The sequence below is a fragment of the Oryzias latipes genome, chromosome 10 (genome assembly GCF_002234675.1).
Source record: "Oryzias latipes chromosome 10, ASM223467v1".
In the NCBI taxonomy this organism is placed as follows: domain Eukaryota; kingdom Metazoa; phylum Chordata; class Actinopteri; order Beloniformes; family Adrianichthyidae; genus Oryzias; species Oryzias latipes.
The window spans coordinates 8,283,526-8,305,965 of NC_019868.2; the positions used below are offsets into that span (position 1 = coordinate 8,283,526).

The following is a 22,440-nucleotide window of genomic DNA, read 5'->3' on the forward strand; positions in this document are numbered from 1 at the left end:
GCCCAATTACAACAGGAGACTAAACAGGATGGGGATAAACAACAATTTGGCCCCTTACATCACAAAAAAGAACAATATTATATGTAAACCCCCTCCAGGGATTAATAAATAGGATGGTAAAATGAAAGGAGCGCGTCTTAGAAACCTTAAAGTGACAGACAGCAGTACTCACAAGCAGAATTATGATGTAATTAAATGCGGTTTATTAAACATTCGATCCATTTCCTCCAAGTCCCTCTTAGTCAATGAGTTAATCATTGATAACAATCTTAGTCTTTTAGCCTTAACAGAAACTTGGCTCCATCAGGATGACTATGTTAGATTGAATGAAGCAACCCCCCCCACTTATGCTAACTATCAGAAATCCAGGATTTCAGGGAAAGGAGGTGGTTTGGCAGTAATATCACAGTCTAGCTTACTTCTCAGCCCTAAAGTTAAAAATGCTTATAATTCATTTGAAAGCATCATATTGTCTTTAAGTCACCCAAACAGGAAAACTCGAAAACCTGTTTTACTCATAATTATTTATCGCCCCCCCGGCCCATATTCAGAATTTTTAACTGAGTTTTCCGACTTCCTATCGACTATTGTCTTAGATTCTGATCAAACTATAATATTAGGGGATTTTAATATTCATGTTGATGACCCCAGTGACTGCCTAGGAAAGGCTTTTGCAGCTTTATTAGATGATGTTGGTTTCACCCAAAGTGTGAATGAACCCACTCACTGTCATAAGCACACCCTGGATCTTGTTCTAACCCATGGTATAGAGATCAGCCAGCTGAGTGTCCTTCCTCTTAACCCCATCATTTCTGATCACTTTATGATTACCTTCCAGTTTACACTGGAACATCCTTCTGCCCCAGTGAATAAGAAACAGCTTAGAAGAACCTTAACTGACCGTTCTGTGTCTGAGTTTAAACACACAGTTCAGCCAGTACTTAGTGATATTCTGAGAAAATACTCTGAGACCAGCTCCCATAGTATCAGTCCTAGTATAAATGACCACTTTGTTAATGATGCCTTACAAGCCCTCAGGAGTACACTCCATGTTGTTGCCCCCTTGAAACCTAAGTTCGTCAGACAAAACCGAGTAGCACCGTGGTTTAACGCTGAAACTCGTTCTCTTAAACGAGAAACCCGTAAGTTGGAAAGAGAATGGCGCCGCTCCGGTTCAGAGCAGTCTCTGGATATCTGGAAACATAGCCTATTAAATTATAAAAAAGCTCTGCGTAGAGCTAGAAGCCAGTACTATTCAACCTTAATATCAGAGAATGGAAACAATCCAAGATTTCTTTTTATCACTATAGCTAAATTAACTCGCAGTCAGAGCTCAGTAGAACCACATGTTCCTGTTTCTCTCAGCTCTGATGATTTTCTTACATTTTTCGATAGTAAAATCTCAAATATTAGACATAAGTTAAATCAAGTTATTCCTACTATCAGCCCAGAACAGGCTGAAGCGGTAGAAGTGGAGGCATCCATAGAAACCTCTGTAACATTGGACTGCTTCACTGCTGTGGATCAAGCGGAAATAACATCAATTATTACGTCCTCCAAATCCTCAACGTGTCTGTTAGACCCAATTCCCACTAGACTTTTTAAAGAAACTTTTCCCCTAATTAATGATCCCATATTAACAATGATAAATGCCTCTCTGGAAACGGGTTACGTGCCACAGTCTTTTAAATATGCAGTTGTTAAACCTCTTCTGAAAAAGCCCAGTTTGGATCCTAGCATCTTGGCCAACTATAGACCGATATCAAACCTGCCCTTTATTTCTAAAATCCTAGAAAGAGTTGTAGTTAAGCAGCTTTACTGCCACCTACAGGACAACAGCCACTTTGAAGACTTTCAGTCGGGGTTTAGACCTCACCACAGTACGGAAACTGCACTAGTTAGAGTCTCTAATGACTTGTTATTGGCCTCAGAAAAGGGACTACTTTCTATTCTGGTCCTGTTGGACCTCAGTGCTGCCTTTGACACTATCGACCACGGTATTTTACTCCATAGATTAGAGCAGGACATAGGGATCAGAGGATCTGCTCTCCAGTGGTTTAAATCCTATCTGTCTGATAGGTATCAGTTCGTTAATGTAAATGGCCATTCCTCTCAGTGCACTCGAGTCAACTATGGAGTCCCACAGGGCTCAGTCTTGGGACCGATCCTGTTTACGCTTTATATGTTACCCCTAGGAAACATAATCAGGAAACACAGCATTAATTTTCATTGTTATGCCGACGATACGCAGTTGTATTTATCCATGAAGCCTGACCAGAATGACCAGATAGAGAAACTGAACGCCTGCATCAGTGACATCAAGACCTGGATGACAATTAATTACCTCCTCTTGAACCCAGAAAAAACTGAGGTCATTATACTAGGTCCTAAAAACCTCAGAGATGCTCTGTCTGCTCAGATAGTCTCCCTGGATGGTATAAGTATAGCCCCCAATTCCACAGTTAGAAACCTTGGGGTTTTACTTGACCAGGATTTATCATTTAAGGCTCACATATCTCAGGCGTGTAGAACTGCCTTTTTTCACCTGCGGAATATTGCTAAGATCAGAAATATACTTTCTAAGAGTGATGCTGAAAAACTCATCCATGCATTTGTTACGTCGAGGCTGGATTACTGTAACTCCTTGTTAGCAGCGTGTCCTAAGAGTTCCTTAAGAAGTCTCCAGCTTGTTCAGAACGCAGCAGCTAGATTGTTAGCTGGAACTAGCAGAAGAGATCACATCACTCCTGTGTTAGTTTCGCTCCATTGGCTCCCAGTTGATTCTAGAATTAAGTTCAAGATCCTCCTGTTAACCTATAAGGCCTTACATGGAATGGCCCCGTCCTATATTAAGGACCTCATAGTCCCTTACCAACCAATCAGAACACTTCGCTCGCAAAATGCAGGACTGCTTGTGGTTCCTAGAATTAGTAAAAGTACGGTTGGAGGTAGAGCGTTTAGCCACCAAGCCCCTGCCTTATGGAATAAACTCCCAGCTCATGTAAGAGAGGCCGACTCAGTTTCTACATTCAAAGCTAGACTGAAAACATTCCTCTTTGGACAGGCTTATTGTCAAACTAGTTAGTATTCAGAGATTATTTAACTTAATGTTAGTTTGTTTAAATTAAACTTAATAATAACTATTTCTTTTAAAAGGCTGCTAGAAGTTGAAGCTGGGGTAACTATGGTGCACTGGGGTTCTGTCCTCTTTCCTTTTTTACTTCTACCCTTCCTCTCCTCTATTCTTGATCATAATTTATCATTTAGTTCTCCATGCCTCTGTTTGGTGCAGTGCGATTCATGTATTGTCCCTCTTTTCCTCTCCCCTCCCGGGGAGTGGGAGTGCTTCCAGACTCCAGTTGGCTCATCCGTGCTCCTGTTCCTGACCGTTTACCTCGCCTTTGCTCCTGCTCCTACACCTGGCTGTGGATCCTGCCTCTGGCTCATCTCTGGCTCGTCTCTGCTCTGTGCCTGACCGAGTACCTCGTCTCTGCTCCTGCTCCTACACCTGGCTGTGGTTCCTGTCTCCGGCTCGACTCGCGCCTTTGACTGTCCCCACAACCACGGCTGGATGAAGCTCGTCTGCTGGACTTTTATATATGTAGTTGTAGATTTAGATAAGTTAATTCTTCTCTTTGATTTCTGGTAAATCGCCTGTCCGTCCTGGGGGAGGATCCCTCCTTCATGTGGGCACCCCTGAGGTTTCTTCGTTTTTTCCGGAATCCGTTTTTTTTGGGAGTTTTTCCTTACCGCGAAGGGGGGTCTAAGGGCAGGGATGCCAGTATAGCTTAGTCAGTTTGTTAGTTCATTTTAGTATTTTTCTATTGAACTCTTTGTATTCGTGATCCTTTTGATTTCATGTTTTACTTCGAAGCCCATCGAGACGACTGTTGTTGTGATTTTGGGCTATACAAATAAAATTGAATTGAATTGAATTGAATGTGCAAAGTATTTCAGAAGTATTTACAACAACCAATGTATGTATATTTATGTTTCACTCTAAGGTGTGTGGGATACATTTTCCTGACGGACAACCCACAAGAGAAAATCCATATCCTGTGTTGTTCATGGGCTATGATTGTCGTGTAAGTAGGTCTCTTAGCAGAGACATATTATTGCATCACAGAGGCATCACAGTTTGCAGAGGCAAATTTGGAAAATTTGCCTCTGCAAACACATGATGTTGGAATCCGGTGGCCAGATCACATGGACCGCAACTACAGTTTCAGCTGCGGTAACAAGCCGATGAAGGACTGTGGCACTCAGACTGATCCAACGCCATCAGTGTCAGTGATAAATTTAAATAACAAAGACTTTATATTTTATACAGGTTTATGTGCTGACAGTTTCTGGCTACTTTTGCGAGTCGTTTTGACTTTTTGCTCACAACCACTTGATACCAAATTGGCTGTCCATGAACAATTTTTGTTTGTTTTAATAAGACTCCGTTTGGGTTTATTGTTCACTGACTTGGGTAAACAATTTGGAGTAAGTAGGCAAGGCAAGTTTATTTGTATAGCACAATTCGTACACAAAGTAATTCAAGGCTCTTCACAAAACAGAAAAATGCGTTAAAATCACAATACATCATAGAAATAATCAACGTAAAATTTACTTTAAAAGAAAAAAAAAAAAATATAATAATAATTATAATAATTGAAAATTGATTTAAAAATAAAGGAAGGAAAGGAAAGAAAAGTGCAGATAGGACCTTTCAGTCATATACACGGCTAAACAGAAATGTTTTAAGTCTAGATTTGAACATGAACACAGGAGACGCCTGTCTTACGACTTCAGGGAGGCTGTTCCAGATTTTAGCTGCAGAATATTGAAACGCTGATTCCCCTTGTTTAGTTCTGACTCTGGGAATCAACAGGAGGCCGGCCCCTGTGGTCCTCAGAGTACGAGATGGTTCATATGGCACTAACATGTCAGAGATGTACTTTGGTGCTCGGCCATGGAGAGACTTGTACACAAGCAGAGCTGCTTTGAAGTCTATTCTTTGAGGTACAGGGAGCCAGTGCAGAGACCTGAGCACAGGACTAATGTGATCATACTTCCTGGTTCTGGTCAGGACTCGAGCAGCAGCATTCTGGATGTACTGAAGCTGTTTTACAGCTCGTTTGGAGAGGCCGGTGAGCAGGCCGTTACAGTAGTCTAACCTACTGGAGACAAATGCATGAATAAGAATCTCCAGGTCTGGCTTTGAGATTATGTTTTTGATTTTGGCAATGTTTTTCAGATGGTAAAATGCCGCTGATGTTACTGACTTAATATGGCTGTTAAAGTTCAGGTCAGAGTCCATGATTACCCCTAGATTTCTGACTTGATTTGAGGGTTTTAGAGACAGAGAATGAAGGTAGCTGCTGACACTTTCTCTTTGTTTCTGTGGGCCAAAAATAATAACTTCGGTCTTGTTTGAGTTTAGCTGGAGAAAGTTGTTCTGCATCCACGCACTGATCTGTTGGAGGCAGTGGCTGAGTGAATCCACCGGCCCATATTCACCTGTTGTCAGTGACACATAGATCTGAGTATCATCTGCATAGTTGTGATAAGATATGTTATTACTGCATATTAACTGCCCTAGTGGCAGCATGTAGAGGTTGAACAGAAGGGGTCCCAGGATCGATCCCTGGGGCACACCACAAGTCAAGGCCATGTAGTCTGAGACACAACTCCCAATTTCAACAAAATATTTCCCGTCTTCCAGATAAGACTTGAGCCAACTTAGGGCAGATCCAGAGATCCCAACCCAGTCTTGGAGTCTGTGCAAAAGGATCCCATGATCAACAGTATCAAAGGCAGCACTCAGGTCTAGCAGGATTAAGACAGTGACTTTGCCATCATCAGTGTTCAGGCGGATGTCGTTGGTTACCTTGATAAGAGCAGTTTCTGTGCTATGATGGGGTCTAAAACCTGACTGGAAAACATCAAATGAATTGTTTAATAAGAGAAAATCAGTGAGCTGTTGGTAGACAACTTTTTCAAGGACTTTTCCTAAAAATGGCAGATTAGAGATAGGTCTGTAATTATTCAGTACAGTGGGATCAAGACCGCTTTTCTTCAGGAGAGGTTTAATGACTGCAGTTTTTAAGGCCTCTGGAAATATTCCAGATTGAAGAGACATGTTGACTATTTGAGTAATTGATGGCAACACACTGTTCAGGACAGACTTTAGAAATCTAGTGGGTAACACATCAAGGCAGCATGTAGACGAGTAGAAGTAGAACCACTGCATCTGAAATATTTACATTTTGGAGACCAATCCTTGCAAGGTTTATGAGGGAAAAGGTGATTGTTTGGTTGCCCAGGGACACGCTGAACAGAATCAGGCCCAAGACATTTAACAAAAATTATCCTAAAGCCACATGCATCATTGACTGCACTGAGGTCTTTGTACAAAGGCCAAAGAACTTAAGAAAAAGATCACAAACTTACAGCAATTACAAACATCACAACACATACAAACTCCTATACTGTATAGCCCCCAATGGATATGTTATGTTTGTATCAAAACTTTTTGGTGGAAGGGCCAGTGATAATTTTATCACAAAGAACAGTGGTTTTTTTCATCACCTGATCCCTGGTGATGAGACCTTGGCAGATCGTGGATTCACCATCAAGGATATTTTGCCTCCAGGTGTAAGTCTAGCTCTTCCTGCATTCACACGTGGACGTAAGGAGTTATCTGGACATGAGGTAACATCCACACTGTCGCTTAGCAAATGTCAGAATTCACATTGAGCGAGCAATTCGAAGACTGAAAGGTTTTAAGATTTTATGTCATGTTATCTCTGGTAGGTTGCAAAGTGTTGATGAGATTGTAAGTATTTGTGCAGGGCTATGTAATTTGCAGCCTCTGTTAATCCGTAACAGCACTGAATAAAAAAAGGAAACACCTGAAGTATGAGTGAGTGTGTGTGATGTGGTTATTAATTTTGAGACCAAGGAAGGTCACAGTATACCAAATATTACTTTTTATTTGAACAAAAAGTTCAACAAAGCAACCAACTGTTTCAAACCACAATGTAGATGGTTGTACATGTTTAAATTGTGAAGAAATGTCAAACTCTTGATGCGTAGTAAGTTACCATAGCAATGCAGTGTGGATAACTAACATGTAATGTTTTAAACAATGAACAAATACTTAACTCTTGATGTGTGTATTACTCCTTTTGTCATATGCTCATTAATCATATTACTAACTACTTAAAGTGTGGGTGACATGGCCTATTTTAATAAGCCAAAATATAGTAAATAGTTTCTATTTCATGTTGCGATTGTTTTTAATATTTTTCGAAAAAGAATAAATAGCGAAAAATGCAATATAAACAACGAGGACGGCCGCCGGCTTCACGCATTCCGCCGAATTCGCGCCGCCCTGTTTGTGACGTAACGAAAGGAAGACAAGGAAGACAACATGGCTAGCACCGATAGCGAAGCACAGAGTGATGCTACCGTCTCTATTAGCGATTTATCATCAGATGAACAGAAAGATGAAGAGGAAAGTTGCGGAGATTATCATGATGATGAGTCACTTTTGCAACCGTATCGATTCGAACCCTTTTGCGAAAGTGAGGAGGATATAGCAGAAAGTAGTAGGTCTAGTGATCATGCCGATGACGATAGCCAGCATGAAGATTCGGCTAGACTCCAGTAAGTCTAAAAAATGTATAAAATTAAATTACTCCACTTACCCTAAAATATACTCAAAATGTCCCCTTTTGGCCTAATCTAAACAAAGGTAAACACTGGTTTTCAACCCAATTTACAAAATAAATGTCACAAAATAAAAGTTTCCCAGATGGTACTACTCTTTAGTTAACAAAGTCACTGTATACCATTAACAACTGTGGAACATTAACAGTTTTACCCGTTTGAACCCGTTTGAAACCTTTTCTCGTGCGCGCGCGCGCTCACACACACACACAGTTCAGTTTACTCACGGTACCGGCACCTCAAAAGCAAAAGAAAAAAAACGTTGCAGGCCTGTTGCTTCTCTTGCAAAACATTGAGTGCGTTGAAATACTCCAGTTGGATCCAAGGACAACAGAAAACACGACTACTTCGCCTCAATGTGATCCATCGTGATGCACACTAGCTTAGCAGCCTCCGCTCCCGACTCCAGCGCCGTCCTCTCCGACCCAGAAAACGGCTCGCTCGCTTCCAGCTCACCCGCCTTTCCTCGACTCAGAAGCCAAGATCCTCCTCCCAACTCTCCGTTCAAAATTCTTCGTTTGTGTCCCGGTTTTTGTCTCTTCGAAAACGCAGACTTCTCTCCTGCAGATCTGGAGGGAAAAATCCTTCGCCGTCCACCTTCTTGAACTTTCCCCTTTTCAGCAGCGTTTCTTGTTTTGGGAATTTTATACACAGATACACTTTCACTAGATGTATTGCTACATCCAGCTGCCACACAACGACTTGGCATGTTGATGATTAACAGATTTAAACACGAGAGAAACGAAGACTACCTGTTTTGTTTACATGCTGTCCGAAGCGGAACTGCGAAAGTCAACGCCTTTCATGACGTCACAGGTCATATCGGGTTCACTTGCAGCCTGCGCTCTAGCGGCAGATCCAAATCTCTGATTCCTTCGAAAGATGTCTATTATTCATATGCTTCGGATTTTTTTCGACGCGAACTATTGGTATCAATAGAATCAGCGTTTAAAGGGCTTTTTTATTTGACAAAGTTGTTCAAAGCATGGCATCCACACTTTAAGCCCACAAATTTTCATAACCCCATGTTCAATTCTTGTTGCTACTGCTGGCAGCAGATACTGAAAGTACACACTCTTAAGGTGGCAGATTTTGCTCATTGTCCACTCTTTGTTGTAAGGTACATCTAAGATCACATGTTCATTTGGGGTCCACACCATGAACTTACAATTCCTTTTTTTTGCACAGTGCATTGCCACCTGGACCTGATAGTAGTATCCTGACCCAGATGCTGTTTCCCTCAGAGTGTACTTGCCATCAATCATTCTAACATCATATTTGTTTGATTCTATCATTTTTAATAGACTGCCACCATGTGCCTCAAGTTTTTTTGATGTGGGACACTTAATCTCAAGAATAGTATCAGTGTCAATTATTCCATCGAGACTGGCACCAAGCTAGTTTTCTTGATCATGCACAAATAGGCCTGTAGTCTGCACTGTAAGCCCTGTTGTCTCTTCAAAACAATGTCTAGCCAAAGGCTCAGCTTGTTGACCATACCTAGTAGCTACTCATTTCCAGAAAAGTTTGTGTTAAGCTTTCTTTCTACCCAGTTTGTTGGGTCTACTTTTTTTGGTACCTCAGATGCCTCACTACTGGTTATTCTTATTTTTCTCTGGTCCAACCACAGTTTACTATTCTGCCCCTTGGTTTCAATTAGCAATCTGAGTCTCTCCTGTTTCCCACATTTTACATAATTTTGAAATGTTGTGTTGCAAAGTGTACATTTCTGTTCTGCACACAATGTGTGCTCTTTTGGTGGACCTATTTCTGAGTGTACAGTCTGTGCTTGAGCAGTCAAAACATGATGTAAAATGGTTCCAGGAACCATAGATAATCCAATCATATCGGGTGCAGAAAAATGTGCAAGTACATTGTCATCTGTATCAAATGCAGTAGAAATGACACTCATACACTTTGGGTGTTGGGTTTGCATATTTTCCACTGTCTCTGGCACTACATTGTCACAAGTAGACTGGTTCCAGGCACATGCTGTGTCTGTGCAGGCCAAACCTATGAACCCTCTTGCTGAAGCATCTTAAATTTTGTACAGGAGCCCTGCTGTATGACTACAACACTTTCCTCGGCTGACCATGCAGTCACACACTACTTCCAGAACTTTGCCATCTTCTCTCTGTGTGGTTACTGACACATTCATTATGGTACGAGTTCACTGCCTGTGAAAACCTCACAACGCCTTTTAATGTGATGATGTCATCTGCAATGGAGTGTATTATTTGGCCAATCCACCCGGAGCTCATGTAATTCTGCCCTTCAATCAGTGCCCTGTAGGTTTGCGTTCTGAAGCTCATCACATGCCAGGCGATTAATAAAATAATCCTGGATACCTGTAAAAACATTTATTTTACTACAACTAGTCGAGTTTTAGTTCTTTGCAAGATAATGAACATATTAGCAACACAGCTAGTAATGATAGCGTTCGGTTATATGGCTGTCATCAATTAATACACGCCTTAATACATTATCTTGTCATTAAATTACCTGCATCGGTCAATTTTGGCCCCTGCCTGACGTCATCTACCTAATCTCCCCTTTCCTTTGCCATTGTTTATCTACCTGTCACCTGTCATATTCGCGTGAGAAATGCTTTCATTGAAAATCCAATAGAGGGCAACGGTAAGTCACAGTCCACAGCCACGCAGTAATGGCGATGGCCAATGTGGCGCCGCCCGTAGATTTTGCGGCGGATTTGTGTATACCCGTCCTTTGAGGGCTTTTTTGGGGTTTTGTCGTCATTTTTGCAACTACAATTTTGACATTTGTGCGGTGGTGTTGTGTGTGTGTGTGTGTTGTTGTTGCGTTACACCATTTTTGTGTCGTTTTGTGCTTTGGGCGACTTTTGACCTAATTTATTGGTGTTTACACGCGTTTTTGACGTTTTGGACCTTTTTGAGTGTTCGACCCTCATAGCAGTTACAATATGGTGCTTGCAGTCTATGACTGCTGCGGGCCATAACTAACGTCTATCAAAACGTTCTCTGAAAAAATAAAATGTTTCAAGTGAATTTGATTATATGTACAAAAATAATATGCTTGGTTGTTGTTTTTACTAGAACAGTACAATTATTAGTATTACTATCAGTATTAATAGCCACTGAAATACAATTGTTAAAAAGTTGCTACAAGACTTTGCAAAAAGTGGTCCGATTAAGTGTTCTACAAGTAGACTTGGTCTATACTAAAAGTGAGGCAGTATACTTGAAGTTTACTTTTTATATACTATCTATGTACAGTTAATTTAAAATGTTCCAATTTAGTCGCTAGAAGTATTCCGTTACTTACCACACCATGGTGTAACCCTTGTGCTATCTTAGATGACCCCACCCTTACATTGACGTGTTCTCCCTACCATGACAAAGGTGGATAAAGGTGGAAAGATTTCATGTAATCCATGGACACCGGAGAGGTTCACAAATCATTGAAGAAAAAAGGTTCAGAGAACTGGCTATTGGGTCTACATGACCCAACTCCCAACGTTAACGTTAAGGCTGCCTACACTGCCACCCCATCAGGGCAGTAACATCCTGCACCACACCCTACATATCTGTTCACTTTATTTTTGCATATACCTTTGGATTTCTTTTTCAAACATAACACACACATTTGATAACATTTATTAGCATGCTTCAGTTTACTTTTTTATAATTTGATGGTTTGTTTGAGTTACCAGTGCTAAGGGGAACCATTGTTGCTGCTGCTGCCATCTGCTGCTGGAAAATCAAGTCAGGCCTGACACAAGAATGCATCCCAGTCAGCAGAGGCCTTATATTCAGCAGGCAGCTAATTGGACTGAACCATCGCCCAGTGGACAAGGAACTCTTTCTGTGTTTCTTTACTTTAGTTTCTATTTTGATCTTTATTTTCATTCATTTGTGTATGTTAAGTTACTATAGGTTGGACTTTAGTTTAGTTTGTCTGATGTATTTTGTCTTAGTCTTTTTAAGTTCCCCCTTGTGTGTCTAGTTGGTTTGATCAGCCACTATATATGTTCCCTTGTGTTTCCAATGAGGGAGGTCAGTTTGATTAAGTTTGTTTGTTCAGTTGTCCTCTGTTACATTTAAAAGCTTGAGTTAATTTTGTTGCTTTGGACCTCTTTTAAGGGCCCATTTTTGCCCATTTACACATTTTGAAAATTAAATTTCCATATTTTTGATTAAATTGTTTGCTGTCCTTGCCTTTTACTGCTCGGTCCACCACATAATGGTGTCAGAAGTGGGATCAGCAGTTTAAGGACAGTTTTTTTTTTTTTTCCTCTTCCCCCCGGCAATCCCCTGAAATTTTTTTTTTTGTGAGCCATGCAACGAGGAGGAAGGACTACAAGAACACGCATTGAACATAAGGACTACAGCACTGCCAACATGGACAATGGAGAAGAGGAGGAGGCTGGAGCTTCAGGAGCTGGTACAGGTACTGAGGGTGAAGAGCCAACATTACAACATCTCACTAGTATTCTCCAGGCCTTCATGGGACAACAGGAAGCCAGAGAAATGAGACTCCAGGAGGAAGCAAAGCAGCAGGAACACAGGCTAAAAGGCCTGCAGCATCAGTTCCAACTTTTGCAGATGGAGGTGCAGGCCCGGACGTCACCTGTTCCTGATTACACCTCATCAGCCCCTGATCCAACGGAGGAGTCTGGTTCAGATGATCGGCTGCCACAGGCCGTACATCAGACAGCAGGGGCACAGCAAGTAACCACTCACCCTCGCTTCTCTATGGATCCCAGGTTAGAAAAGCTAACAGAAACTGATGACATTGAACATTTCCTAATAACTTTTGAACGCATAGCAACAGCGTGCAAGTGGGTGGAGTCAGACTGGGTTTTCCGCCTCATCCCACTGCTCACTGGTAAGGCCAGAAGTGCCTATGTTAACATGGATGTCGATGATTCTTTGAACTATGAAAAAGTTAAAGCTGCAATCTTGCATAAATATGACATCAGCCCTGAGTCTTACCGACAGAGATTTCGTTCCTTGGAAGTGGGCCCCGACGAAAGTCCCAAGGAGCTTTATGCCCGTCTCAAAGAACTCTATGATAAGTGGATTCAACCCAGAGGTAAAACGGTAAAAGAAATTGGTGAGATAATCATTATGGAACAATACTTAAGAATGATGTCTCCTGAGCTTCAGGTCTGGATAAAAGAACATGGGCCTAAATCAGCAGCTGAAGCCGCAACACTGGCAGAGGTGTTTGTGGCTGCTCGCAAGAAAAATGTACCATGGAGCAACCTGCAATGGAGGGGTATAAAAGACTCACGCAGGCCAACAGCCCCACAACACCACCACCACAGAATGGCTCCAGGTGCACCGAGAATGCCTGTGCATGACGATCAGATGAGTAAACCAGCAAAATCTTCCAATAAACCACCAATCTGCTATTTGTGTGGGCAGGAAGGACATATTAAACCCCTTTGCCCAAGAAATTCAGCCAAGCTCACTCAGATGTGTTTTGTTCCGTATCAGAGCCATGCTTTGGAAAGTCGAGCTAACCAGCCTATTAAAATGACCACTGTTAAAGTGAATGGGAAATGTTTCAATGCACTGATTGACACTGGCAGTACACAGACTTTAATTCATCGACAACATGTACCAGTCAACCTTGTTTCCACTCAAGAGACAGTTTCCATCTGCTGTGTACATGGTGATAAAAGACTTTATCCTACTGCTGATCTCTACTTGGAAATTCAAGGGCAGATGTATCTTCTGAAAGTAGGAGTTGTTGATGACCTTCCTTTCCCAGTTGTTTTGGGTCATGACCTGTCAGTTCTTTATGACCTGTTGGACACAAGAGGAAGTGCTGTTGCGGTTACGAGAGCTCAAGCTAAAAATACAGATGAGAATCTGCCACTTCTCTGCGCTTTACCTTTCTATGATGCTGAGCTTGAGACAAAACCCGGGAAGTCTCGCAAAACACGTAGTCAGAAAAGGCAAGAGAAATTTAAACGCACTATGGTAGATCCGCCCGTTGAAGCAACTCCAGAAGTGGGTTTAGGGTTCAAGTTGCCATCTAACATTGTTGAAATGCAACAAAATGATCCAACTTTGTCGTCTTGTTTTGTAAAAGCAGCAAAAATGGCTGAGGAGTCGAAGAGGGAGTATCTGGTGGAGAATGGAGTTCTTTATCACCAGCAAGGTAAAGTGAAGCAACTGGTGGTTCCTCTGTTGGTTCGAGATGTAGTACTCAGCCTAGGCCACACCATACCTTGGGCTGGCCACCTAGGGAAGCAAAAAACAACTGCACGTGTGATGAAACACTTCTACTGGCCTGGCTTACGTACAGACATCCAACATTACTGTCAGAGTTGCCCTCAGTGCCAGAAAACCTCACTGAAATGTACCACCAAAGCTCCACTCCAGCCTCTCCCAATTATTGGCACTCCGTTTGAACGCCTTGGCATGGATGTGGTGGGACCAGTGGAGAAAAGTAAATCTGGAAACCGCTACATGCTAGTCATCACCGATTATGCCACAAAGTACCCAGAGGTGTTTCCACTGAAATGTGTGAAAGCAAAAGCTGTGGCATTCTCTCTGGTTCAGTTTTTTTCCAGAGTGGGTTTCCCCCGAGAAATTTTGACAGACAGAGGCACTAACTTCATGTCTAACTTGCTTAAGCAGGTTTATCAGCTCCTGGGGGTGAAGAATCTGCGGACCACTCCTTATCATCCACAGACGGACGGGTTGACTGAACGCTTTAATCAGACGCTTAAGCAAATGCTTCGTAAGTACGTCAATGAAACCGGGTCTGATTGGGATCAGTGGCTGCCTTATCTCCTCTTCGCCTACAGAGAGGTACCCCAGGCTTCAACAGGGTTCTCCCCCTTTGAATTACTTTATGGACATGAAGTAAGGGGACCCCTGACCCTCTTAAGAGAAACCTGGGAAGGAGAGCAGGGCAGAGAAGAACCTGTCAATGCCATTCAGTATGTTATTCAAATGAGAGAAAAGCTGCAGAGGATGAGCGAGTTAGCACAGGCCCACATGGCTGATGCACAGAGACGCCAGAAGAGCTGGTATGATCAAAAAGCACGCCAGAGAAGTTTCCTGCCAGGTCAAAAAGTCCTAGTAATGCTACCCACAAGTGACAGTAAGTTGCTAGCCAAATGGCAAGGCCCCTTTGTGGTCCAAAAGAAACTTGGGGCTACAACATATCAGGTTTCCACCCCAGGTCACAAACAGTCCAGTCGTGTATTGCACGTTAACCTTCTCAAAGAATGGGTTTCCAGGACTGCAGACGATGCCATGGGACTGCTGATCAGAGATGTCAGTGAGGAGGACGAAGTGGATGAATTCCTGCCATCATCAATGCCCACCACCTTGGATTTAAACCATCTTTCTGAAAACCAACAAGCTCAGGTGAAAGCATTGATTGATTCCAGGGTCTTCCAGGAATATCCAGGATGCACAAACTTGGTGCACCATGACATTGTGCTAAAGGAGCAGGCTACAGTTAGGCGCATGAGTTACAGAGTACCAGAGCGTCTACTGGGTCCGCTAAAGGAAGAGGTTGATCACATGCTGTCCCTCGGGATCATCAAGCCTTCGAAAAGCGAGTGGTGTCATCCAGTTGTGTTGGTCCCCAAGAAGGATGGAACCATCAGATTTTGCATAGATTTTCGCTATCTAAATTCTGTGTCAAAATTTGATTCCTATCCAACCCCCAGAATTGACAATCTCATTGAGTGTCTGGGAAAGGCAAAGTTTTTAACAACTATTGACCTTTGTAAGGGTTATTGGCAGGTTCCCCTTACAGAGCGGTCCCAGGAACTGACTGCTTTCCGGACACCCTGGGGGCTCTTTCAGTTTACAGTTCTTCCGTTTGGGTTGCACGGTGCCCCTGCAACTTTTCAGCGACTTATGGATCAGGTACTCGGTGGCCTAAAGGACTGTGCTTGTGCATATCTTGATGATATTGTGGTTTACAGTGCCACCTGGGAGGAACATCTAAGACATCTGAAGAAGGTTCTGGAGTGCCTGCATGCTGCGGGGTTAACCATCAATCCAGCAAAGTGTGCTTTTGCCCGGAGGGAAACAGAGTACCTTGGTTACACTATTAGAGGTGGGTTGATCAAACCACAAGTCAACAAAGTACAGGCGATTGAATCCTGCCCTCTACCACAGACAAGAAAGCAGCTAAGGTCTTTTCTTGGATTAGCTGGATTTTATCACAAATTTATTCCAAGCTTTTCAGCCCGTGCAGCTCCGTTGACCGACATGACCGGCTCAAGATGTCCAAACAAGATCAGGTGGACTACGGAGTCTGTGACAGCGTTTCGAGACATTCAGCAATCATTGAGTAAGGACCCCATACTGCACAGTCCAGATTTTAATAAACCTTTCATTTTGCAAACCGACGCATCGCAAAGAGGCATTGGAGCTGTGCTTCTACAGTACACGTCTGACGATCGACATCCTGTGGCTTACATAAGCCGAAAGCTACTCCCCAGAGAAATCCACTACTCCACTGTCGAAAAAGAGGCGCTGGCAGTCAAATGGGCTATGGACTCTTTCAAATACTATCTCTTAGGTAGAGAGTTCACCTTGGAGACCGACCACAGGGCTTTGCAATGGCTGGAGAAGATGAAGGACACTAATGCCCGGATAACGAGATGGTACCTCGCCATGCAGCCCTACAGATACAAGGTGAACTACATCCCAGGGAGAGACAACATCACCGCAGACTATCTCTCTCGTGCTCCTGATGAAGGCTCCGAAGGGGAGGGGAGTGTGGTGGCTGCCTACACTGCCACCCCATCAGGGCAGTAACATCCTGCACCACACCCTACATATCTGTTCACTTTATTTTTGCATATACCTTTGGATTTCTTTTTCAAACATAACACACACATTTGATAACATTTATTAGCATGCTTCAGTTTACTTTTTTATAATTTGATGGTTTGTTTGAGTTACCAGTGCTAAGGGGAACCATTGTTGCTGCTGCTGCCATCTGCTGCTGGAAAATCAAGTCAGGCCTGACACAAGAATGCATCCCAGTCAGCAGAGGCCTTATATTCAGCAGGCAGCTAATTGGACTGAACCATCGCCCAGTGGACAAGGAACTCTTTCTGTGTTTCTTTACTTTAGTTTCTATTTTGATCTTTATTTTCATTCATTTGTGTATGTTAAGTTACTATAGGTTGGACTTTAGTTTAGTTTGTCTGATGTATTTTGTCTTAGTCTTTTTAAGTTCCCCCTTGTGTGTCTAGTTGGTTTGATCAGCCACTATATATGTTCCCTTGTGTTTCCAATGAGGGAGGTCAGTTTAATTATGTTGGTTTGTCTGTTCAGTTGTCCTCTGTTACATTTAAAAACTTGAGTTAACTTTGTTGCTTTGACCTCTTTTAAGGGCCCATTTTTGCCCATTTACACATTTAGAAAAATAAATTTAAATATTTTTGATAAAATTGTTTGCTGTCCTTGCCTTCTACTGCTCGGTCCCCAACTCCCAACGTTAAAGTGCCTAGGATAGCACAAGGGTTAAAGTAGACTCGGATACTTGCAGTGTACTACCTTCTTGCAAAGAGACAGGATCTGATCTGTTTGGGATAAATCAATACTCCAGGATTACTCTGACTGAATTAGGGTCTGATTAGTGAATACAGTTATAAAAATACCTGTTCATTTATTGGTACAAGCACCAAATTTGTCTTTAATCATGTTTAGTCTGAGCTTGAAGATGTCTCTTATTTTGGTAGTAAACCTGTCATTTGACGTCCTTCACAAAGTTTCCTCACAAAATACAGTTTAATAATTTATCATATTCATTTAAGAAATCGTTATACTCTGCTTTGTTGTTTATTAGTGTGATGTGCTTATATATTCTAGATAAAGAGGGAAGGGGAAATTAAGAAAACAACACACAGTCATCAATGATGAGGCATTTCCTAAGCCACGCCCCTACAAATACACATCCGGAAGTGGCGGATGACAGGCAGCCAATCAGCAGCTTTGTTGTCTGCAGTTTGCTCAGATGGGGTAGACGCTACTAAAGAAAGATTTTCCACAGGCTAACGGTGAGCTACGATTTACCTGTACTTTGAATCCATCTTTTAAATCATACATATGTCCTTTTTTGTAGTTTCTCTGATCAGATCTGAAGCGGGTTCAAAGCGGGGGCTGACTCAGCCTGTCATGTGATTTCTCGTGCCTGTTGCATGACTTTTAGGAAACTTTTCGGTGTGTTTTATTCATCCGATCCCCTGTTTTGCGGCAGATGGAGGGGAACCGCGTGAACTTCTACATCGGCCTGTCTTTGGCCGTCAGCTCCAGCGCTTTTATCGGAGCCAGCTTCATCCTGAAAAAGAAAGGCCTGTTGCGATTGGCCAGCAAGGGCTCGATGCGAGCAGGTGAGGAGAGGCGCTTCTTCCGGAACCGCCGGAGCCCGTTAACGCCGAGAGGCTGCAGGCTCCGCATACTTCCGAGTTGGACCCTGATCGATTCACTTAAGCTCCTGAAAGTTTTTTCCTAAAACAAACAAAAAAGTTTCTTATAAACAAACACATTTTTGTTATATTATCTCATAATATTTGATTAAATATGCAGCAAATTCAATTTTTGTCACAATAAAAATCTATTTTTTATTTTCTGTCTCCCTATAGGTCAGGGGGGACATGCCTATCTTAAAGAATGGTTGTGGTGGGCTGGACTCATTTCAAGTAAGTCTATGATTTATGGTATAGCTGCTGGAGCCCCTCCCCTCCAGGCTCAGACACACTGTGGTCTTTGCAGAACCCACAGCACTGCCACTGACCTACGAACGCCTCCAGCGAGCGCTATTATTTGCATTTGTGGGTTGAGAAGGAAAATGCCTTGAATCGTGTTGCATTTCTTTGTTTGTCAGTGGGAGTTGGAGAAGCAGCCAACTTTGCTGCTTACGCGTTTGCACCGGCCACCCTGGTGACCCCCCTCGGAGCACTGAGTGTACTCGTTAGGTAACTAGTTTCAGGTTGTACTCATGGACAGCAGACAGCATTTTAATGCCCTGAGTCTCCAAACATTTGGTCTTCCTGCAGTGCAGTCCTCTCTACGTACTTTCTAAATGAGCAGCTGAACATTCATGGGAAGGTCGGCTGTTTGTTGTGCATCCTGGGCTCCACGGTCATGGTGATCCATGCTCCACAGGAAGAAGAGGTTGGGTCACTTACTGCCATGGCCGAGAAACTTAAAGACCCAGGTATGACTATAGCAGCAGGTGTAGAAAACAACTGTTGGGGAGAAGATTGACAGTTCTCTACACCCAATCAGGACGAGGAACACAATACCATGTCAATAAATACTTTGATTAATTAACCCTTGTGCTATCTTAGATGACCCCACCCTTACTTTGACGTGTTCTTCCTACCATGACAAAGGTGGATGAAGGTGGAAAGATTTAATGTAATCCATGGACACCAGTGAAGATCACAAATCATTGAAGAAAAAAGGTTCAGAGCACTGTCTAGTGGGTCTAGATGACCCAACTCCCAATGTTAAAGTGCCTAGGATAGCACAAGGGTTACAAAAGCTTTTAAATGAGCAAAAGTGACTGATGTCATTAGGTAATAACTTATATTTATTTTTCTTTAAAGTCTAACTCCAATCATCTTTTGATCTATTTTCAAAGTGTTCCCAGTGATCTTTTAGTTATGATGATGATGCAGTTTTTAGCCAAAATCAAAAGACCTGTGTTGTTTCCACGGAGACGGTTCCTGGATGAGTTCATTAGAAATTCACCTCTCAGTGGTGGGCGGGACTGTTTTGCCGCCAATTAAGCCTGCCCCCCACTTCCCATCACCCATCTTAAAGCCCCTCGCACTCCCAACCTAACATTAGCGATGCAAAAAAAAACCACGAGCAATATTGGAGCTATTTAGTCGCGCAGCTTTGAGCCAGACGTACATGAATCTAGCCGTATGCAAGTGGATGTATCAGAATACAGCATCGCAGGGAGCTTGTGGGCCGCCTAGTGTTTTTTCTACGTCACAAATAAGCTCTTTTTCAAACTGGAATTTTTCTGGTTCCTGCTCCTGATTTACAACGAGTTTAATAAAGAAATACTCAGAAATGCAGTTTAAAGCTTAGTTTTCTTTATAAATATCCTTCATCATTGGAAAAATGCCACAAGAACATGTTAAGCACAGCAAAAAAAAACATGTTCATCAGAGTCGGACTTTAATAGTTTTCTCCTGAGAAATATATGTGCTTTCTGTCATAATTTAAAACAGGGCAAACTGACAGATTTGAAGTTTGACACCATCGTTTATGCTACTCAAAAGATCCACCTGCTGCTCCCATAGTCAAACTGTTTACATTTTTTCTAAAGGATAACTGCCACAGAAGACATTTAGAAGATTAGAGACTATCACAGATAAGCATGTGAGTTCAAGCAGCTTGATGTTTCTGTTACTACAGACTTCCTGTTCAGGAGCCCAGAACTACCTTCAAAGACATTCCGTTCAAACTCAAAAGTGTTAGATCGCACCGTCTGCCTCTGAATCAATGTGGATTTCATGAAAAAGAACTACGTAGACACCATTGTTGAAACCAAAATTATAAAAAAAAAGCTGGACTGGTATTGACCGCAAAAAGAAACGGCATTCTCTAAAGCTTGTGGAAGAATGATTGATAGATAGATAGATAGATAGATAGATAGATAGATATGCCTTTACTGTCCTTCATAAAAAATTGTTTGACCAGATGAGATGTTTGAAAAGGCACATCAGTGTGCATGGATACAAAAATTAAATTGCTATAGAACAGGATGGTGTGATAGTTCTGAGACTGTGTTGCTGCGCAGTGTCTTGAATTTGCAGGATACATTTAATTATCAACACTATCAAAGCAATCAGGAGGGAAATGTGCTGGCTAGTGTCAGAAAGCTTGGTTTCCGTCTGATCATAGGTCTACCAACAGCATAGAAACCCAAAACACTGATAACCTCCAAAATTGACTAAGAACAAAACTCTAGACTACAGCGGTCCTTTTTTCGCCAAGAATAATCTGCGATAAATAAAATATGTTTTACAATAATAGATGTTTTGGGGCTGGTAAACTCCCCACGACACACTTTATACGTTTCTCAGACAGACATGAACATTTTCATACTTTTCTCTCTCGTAAAGACTCTCAAAGTTCAAACCTTCATAGTAAAAGAAGTCCAGTAAAAAAAACAAAAAAAAACTGCTGAATGCATGCGTACAGGACAAACGGCGAGAAGATTGACAGTTCTCTACACCCAATCAGGACGAGGAACACAATACCATGTCAATAAATACTTTGATTAATTAACCCTTGAGCTATCTTAGATGACCCCACCCTTACATTGACGTGTTCTCCCTACCATGACAAAGGTGGATAAAGGTGGAAAGATTTCATGTAATCCATGGACACCAGTGAAGATCACAAATCACTGAAGAAAAAAGGTTTAGCGCACTGTCTAGTGGGTCTAGATGACCCAACTCCCAATGTTAAAGTGCCTAGGATAGCACAAGGGATAAACATGGCTGGCATGCACTGAAAAATCTGCAAAACAGTGTGTTTGTGAAAGGTGAACTTCCATACAATGAGGGGCTGCTGCGTCCTGAAACGCCCCTTTACAAGCTTTGATCTAAATCCTGTTGAACTTCCTGAAACACCCCGTCTACAGAAGATACTTTTCAGACCTGAAACACTTGAAGCAGTTTGCTCCATGAAAGTAGATCACTTTACCTGCTAACAGGTGAAAAAAGTCACATAAGATGTGCATATAAAAAAAAGGTCACCCAAAAGTAATCCCAAAAAAATAGGAATACAATTGCTTTTATCTAGGCCTGTTTCAATAGTTTGTGTTTGTAAATGATTCAAAAGCACAATCCATTTTTCATGGGAATATTTTTAGAGACATTTTTAATAGATCTTGTTGTCCAATGTGGGCCACAGTGACACGATGAACCGTATTTTTTTGATTGGTGAAATAATCTGGAGTCTTCTTTTCAGGTTTCATTGTGTTTGCTGTTTGTGTTGTGGGAAGCAGCTTGGTCCTCATCTTCGCCGTGGCTCCACGGTTTGGCCAGAAGAACGTGCTGGTCTACATCCTGATCTGCTCTGTGATTGGTTCACTCTCCGTGTCTTGCGTGAAGGGGCTGGGCATTGGCATCAAAGAGCTGTTTTCTGGGACAGCGGTGCTGAAGGAACCCCTCTTCTGGTCCTTGGTCATCTGCCTGGTCATCTGTGTTAGCGTTCAGATTAATTACCTGAACAGAGCCCTCGACATCTTCAACACCTCCATCGTCACCCCAATCTACTACGTCTTCTTCACGACATCCGTCATGGCTTGCTCGGCCATCCTCTTCAAAGAGTGGCTGCGTATGACTGCAGACGGAGTCGTTGGAACGATCAGTGGATTCCTCACCATCATTCTAGGAATATTCCTCCTCCATGCCTTCAAGGACATCCCATTCCATTGGAACTCCCTCCCTCTTTATCTGCAGAAGGATCCTCGAGACTTTTCACGGGGTCAGCAGCCATATGAGACTCTCTCTAGCCGCGATCTGGAAACGGAGGGGGAAGCCGGGTTGTCCAAGTCTGGACGCCTGAACGGCGGGTGGAGACAGCATCAGAGTACAGCCTGAGAAGAGAAGGTTCTCAGGCTCTCATCGTCCCCACAAAAAAAAAAATCTGAAGCTTTAATGAACATAAAAACTTAGTGACTAATTTATTAATATTATTTCTGTGTGCAGAGTACGCT

At 42.4% G+C, this 22,440-nt stretch overlaps 2 protein-coding genes across 2 annotated transcripts; both read left to right on the forward strand.

Annotated features, from left to right (window-relative positions):
• The first annotated feature begins 11,973 nt into the window (after nt 1-11,973).
• Nucleotides 11,974-12,943, forward strand: LOC111947970. The gene is made up of 2 exons (XM_023958995.1): nt 11,974-12,792; nt 12,867-12,943. The coding sequence occupies exons 1-2, from the start codon at nt 12,036-12,038 to the stop codon at nt 12,890-12,892; spliced, it is 783 nt and encodes a 260-aa protein (XP_023814763.1). The 5' UTR covers nt 11,974-12,035; the 3' UTR covers nt 12,893-12,943.
• A 4,721-nt stretch (nt 12,944-17,664) lies between these two features.
• On the forward strand, nt 17,665-22,400 carry LOC101155856 (magnesium transporter NIPA2). Its single transcript, XM_004073067.3, has 6 exons — nt 17,665-17,749; nt 17,950-18,082; nt 18,335-18,391; nt 18,577-18,667; nt 18,749-18,909; nt 21,690-22,400. Exons 2-6 carry the CDS (start codon nt 17,950-17,952, stop codon nt 22,322-22,324), a joined length of 1,077 nt encoding a protein of 358 aa, XP_004073115.1. The 5' UTR covers nt 17,665-17,749; the 3' UTR covers nt 22,325-22,400.
• Nucleotides 22,401-22,440: the final 40 nt, after the last annotated feature.

Coding starts and splice junctions, on each gene's coding strand:
- LOC111947970 (XM_023958995.1), top strand. CDS start 12,036: ATGCAACGAGGAGGAAGGACTACAAGAACACGCATTGAACATAAGGAC. Junction 12,793..12,866: donor TAAGTGGATTCAACCCAGAG/GTAAAACGGTAA, acceptor CCTGAGCTTCAG/GTCTGGATAAAAGAACATGG.
- LOC101155856 (XM_004073067.3), top strand. CDS start 17,950: ATGGAGGGGAACCGCGTGAACTTCTACATCGGCCTGTCTTTGGCCGTC. Junction 18,083..18,334: donor CAAGGGCTCGATGCGAGCAG/GTGAGGAGAGGC, acceptor GTCTCCCTATAG/GTCAGGGGGGACATGCCTAT. Junction 18,910..21,689: donor CGAGAAACTTAAAGACCCAG/GTATGACTATAG, acceptor TCTTCTTTTCAG/GTTTCATTGTGTTTGCTGTT.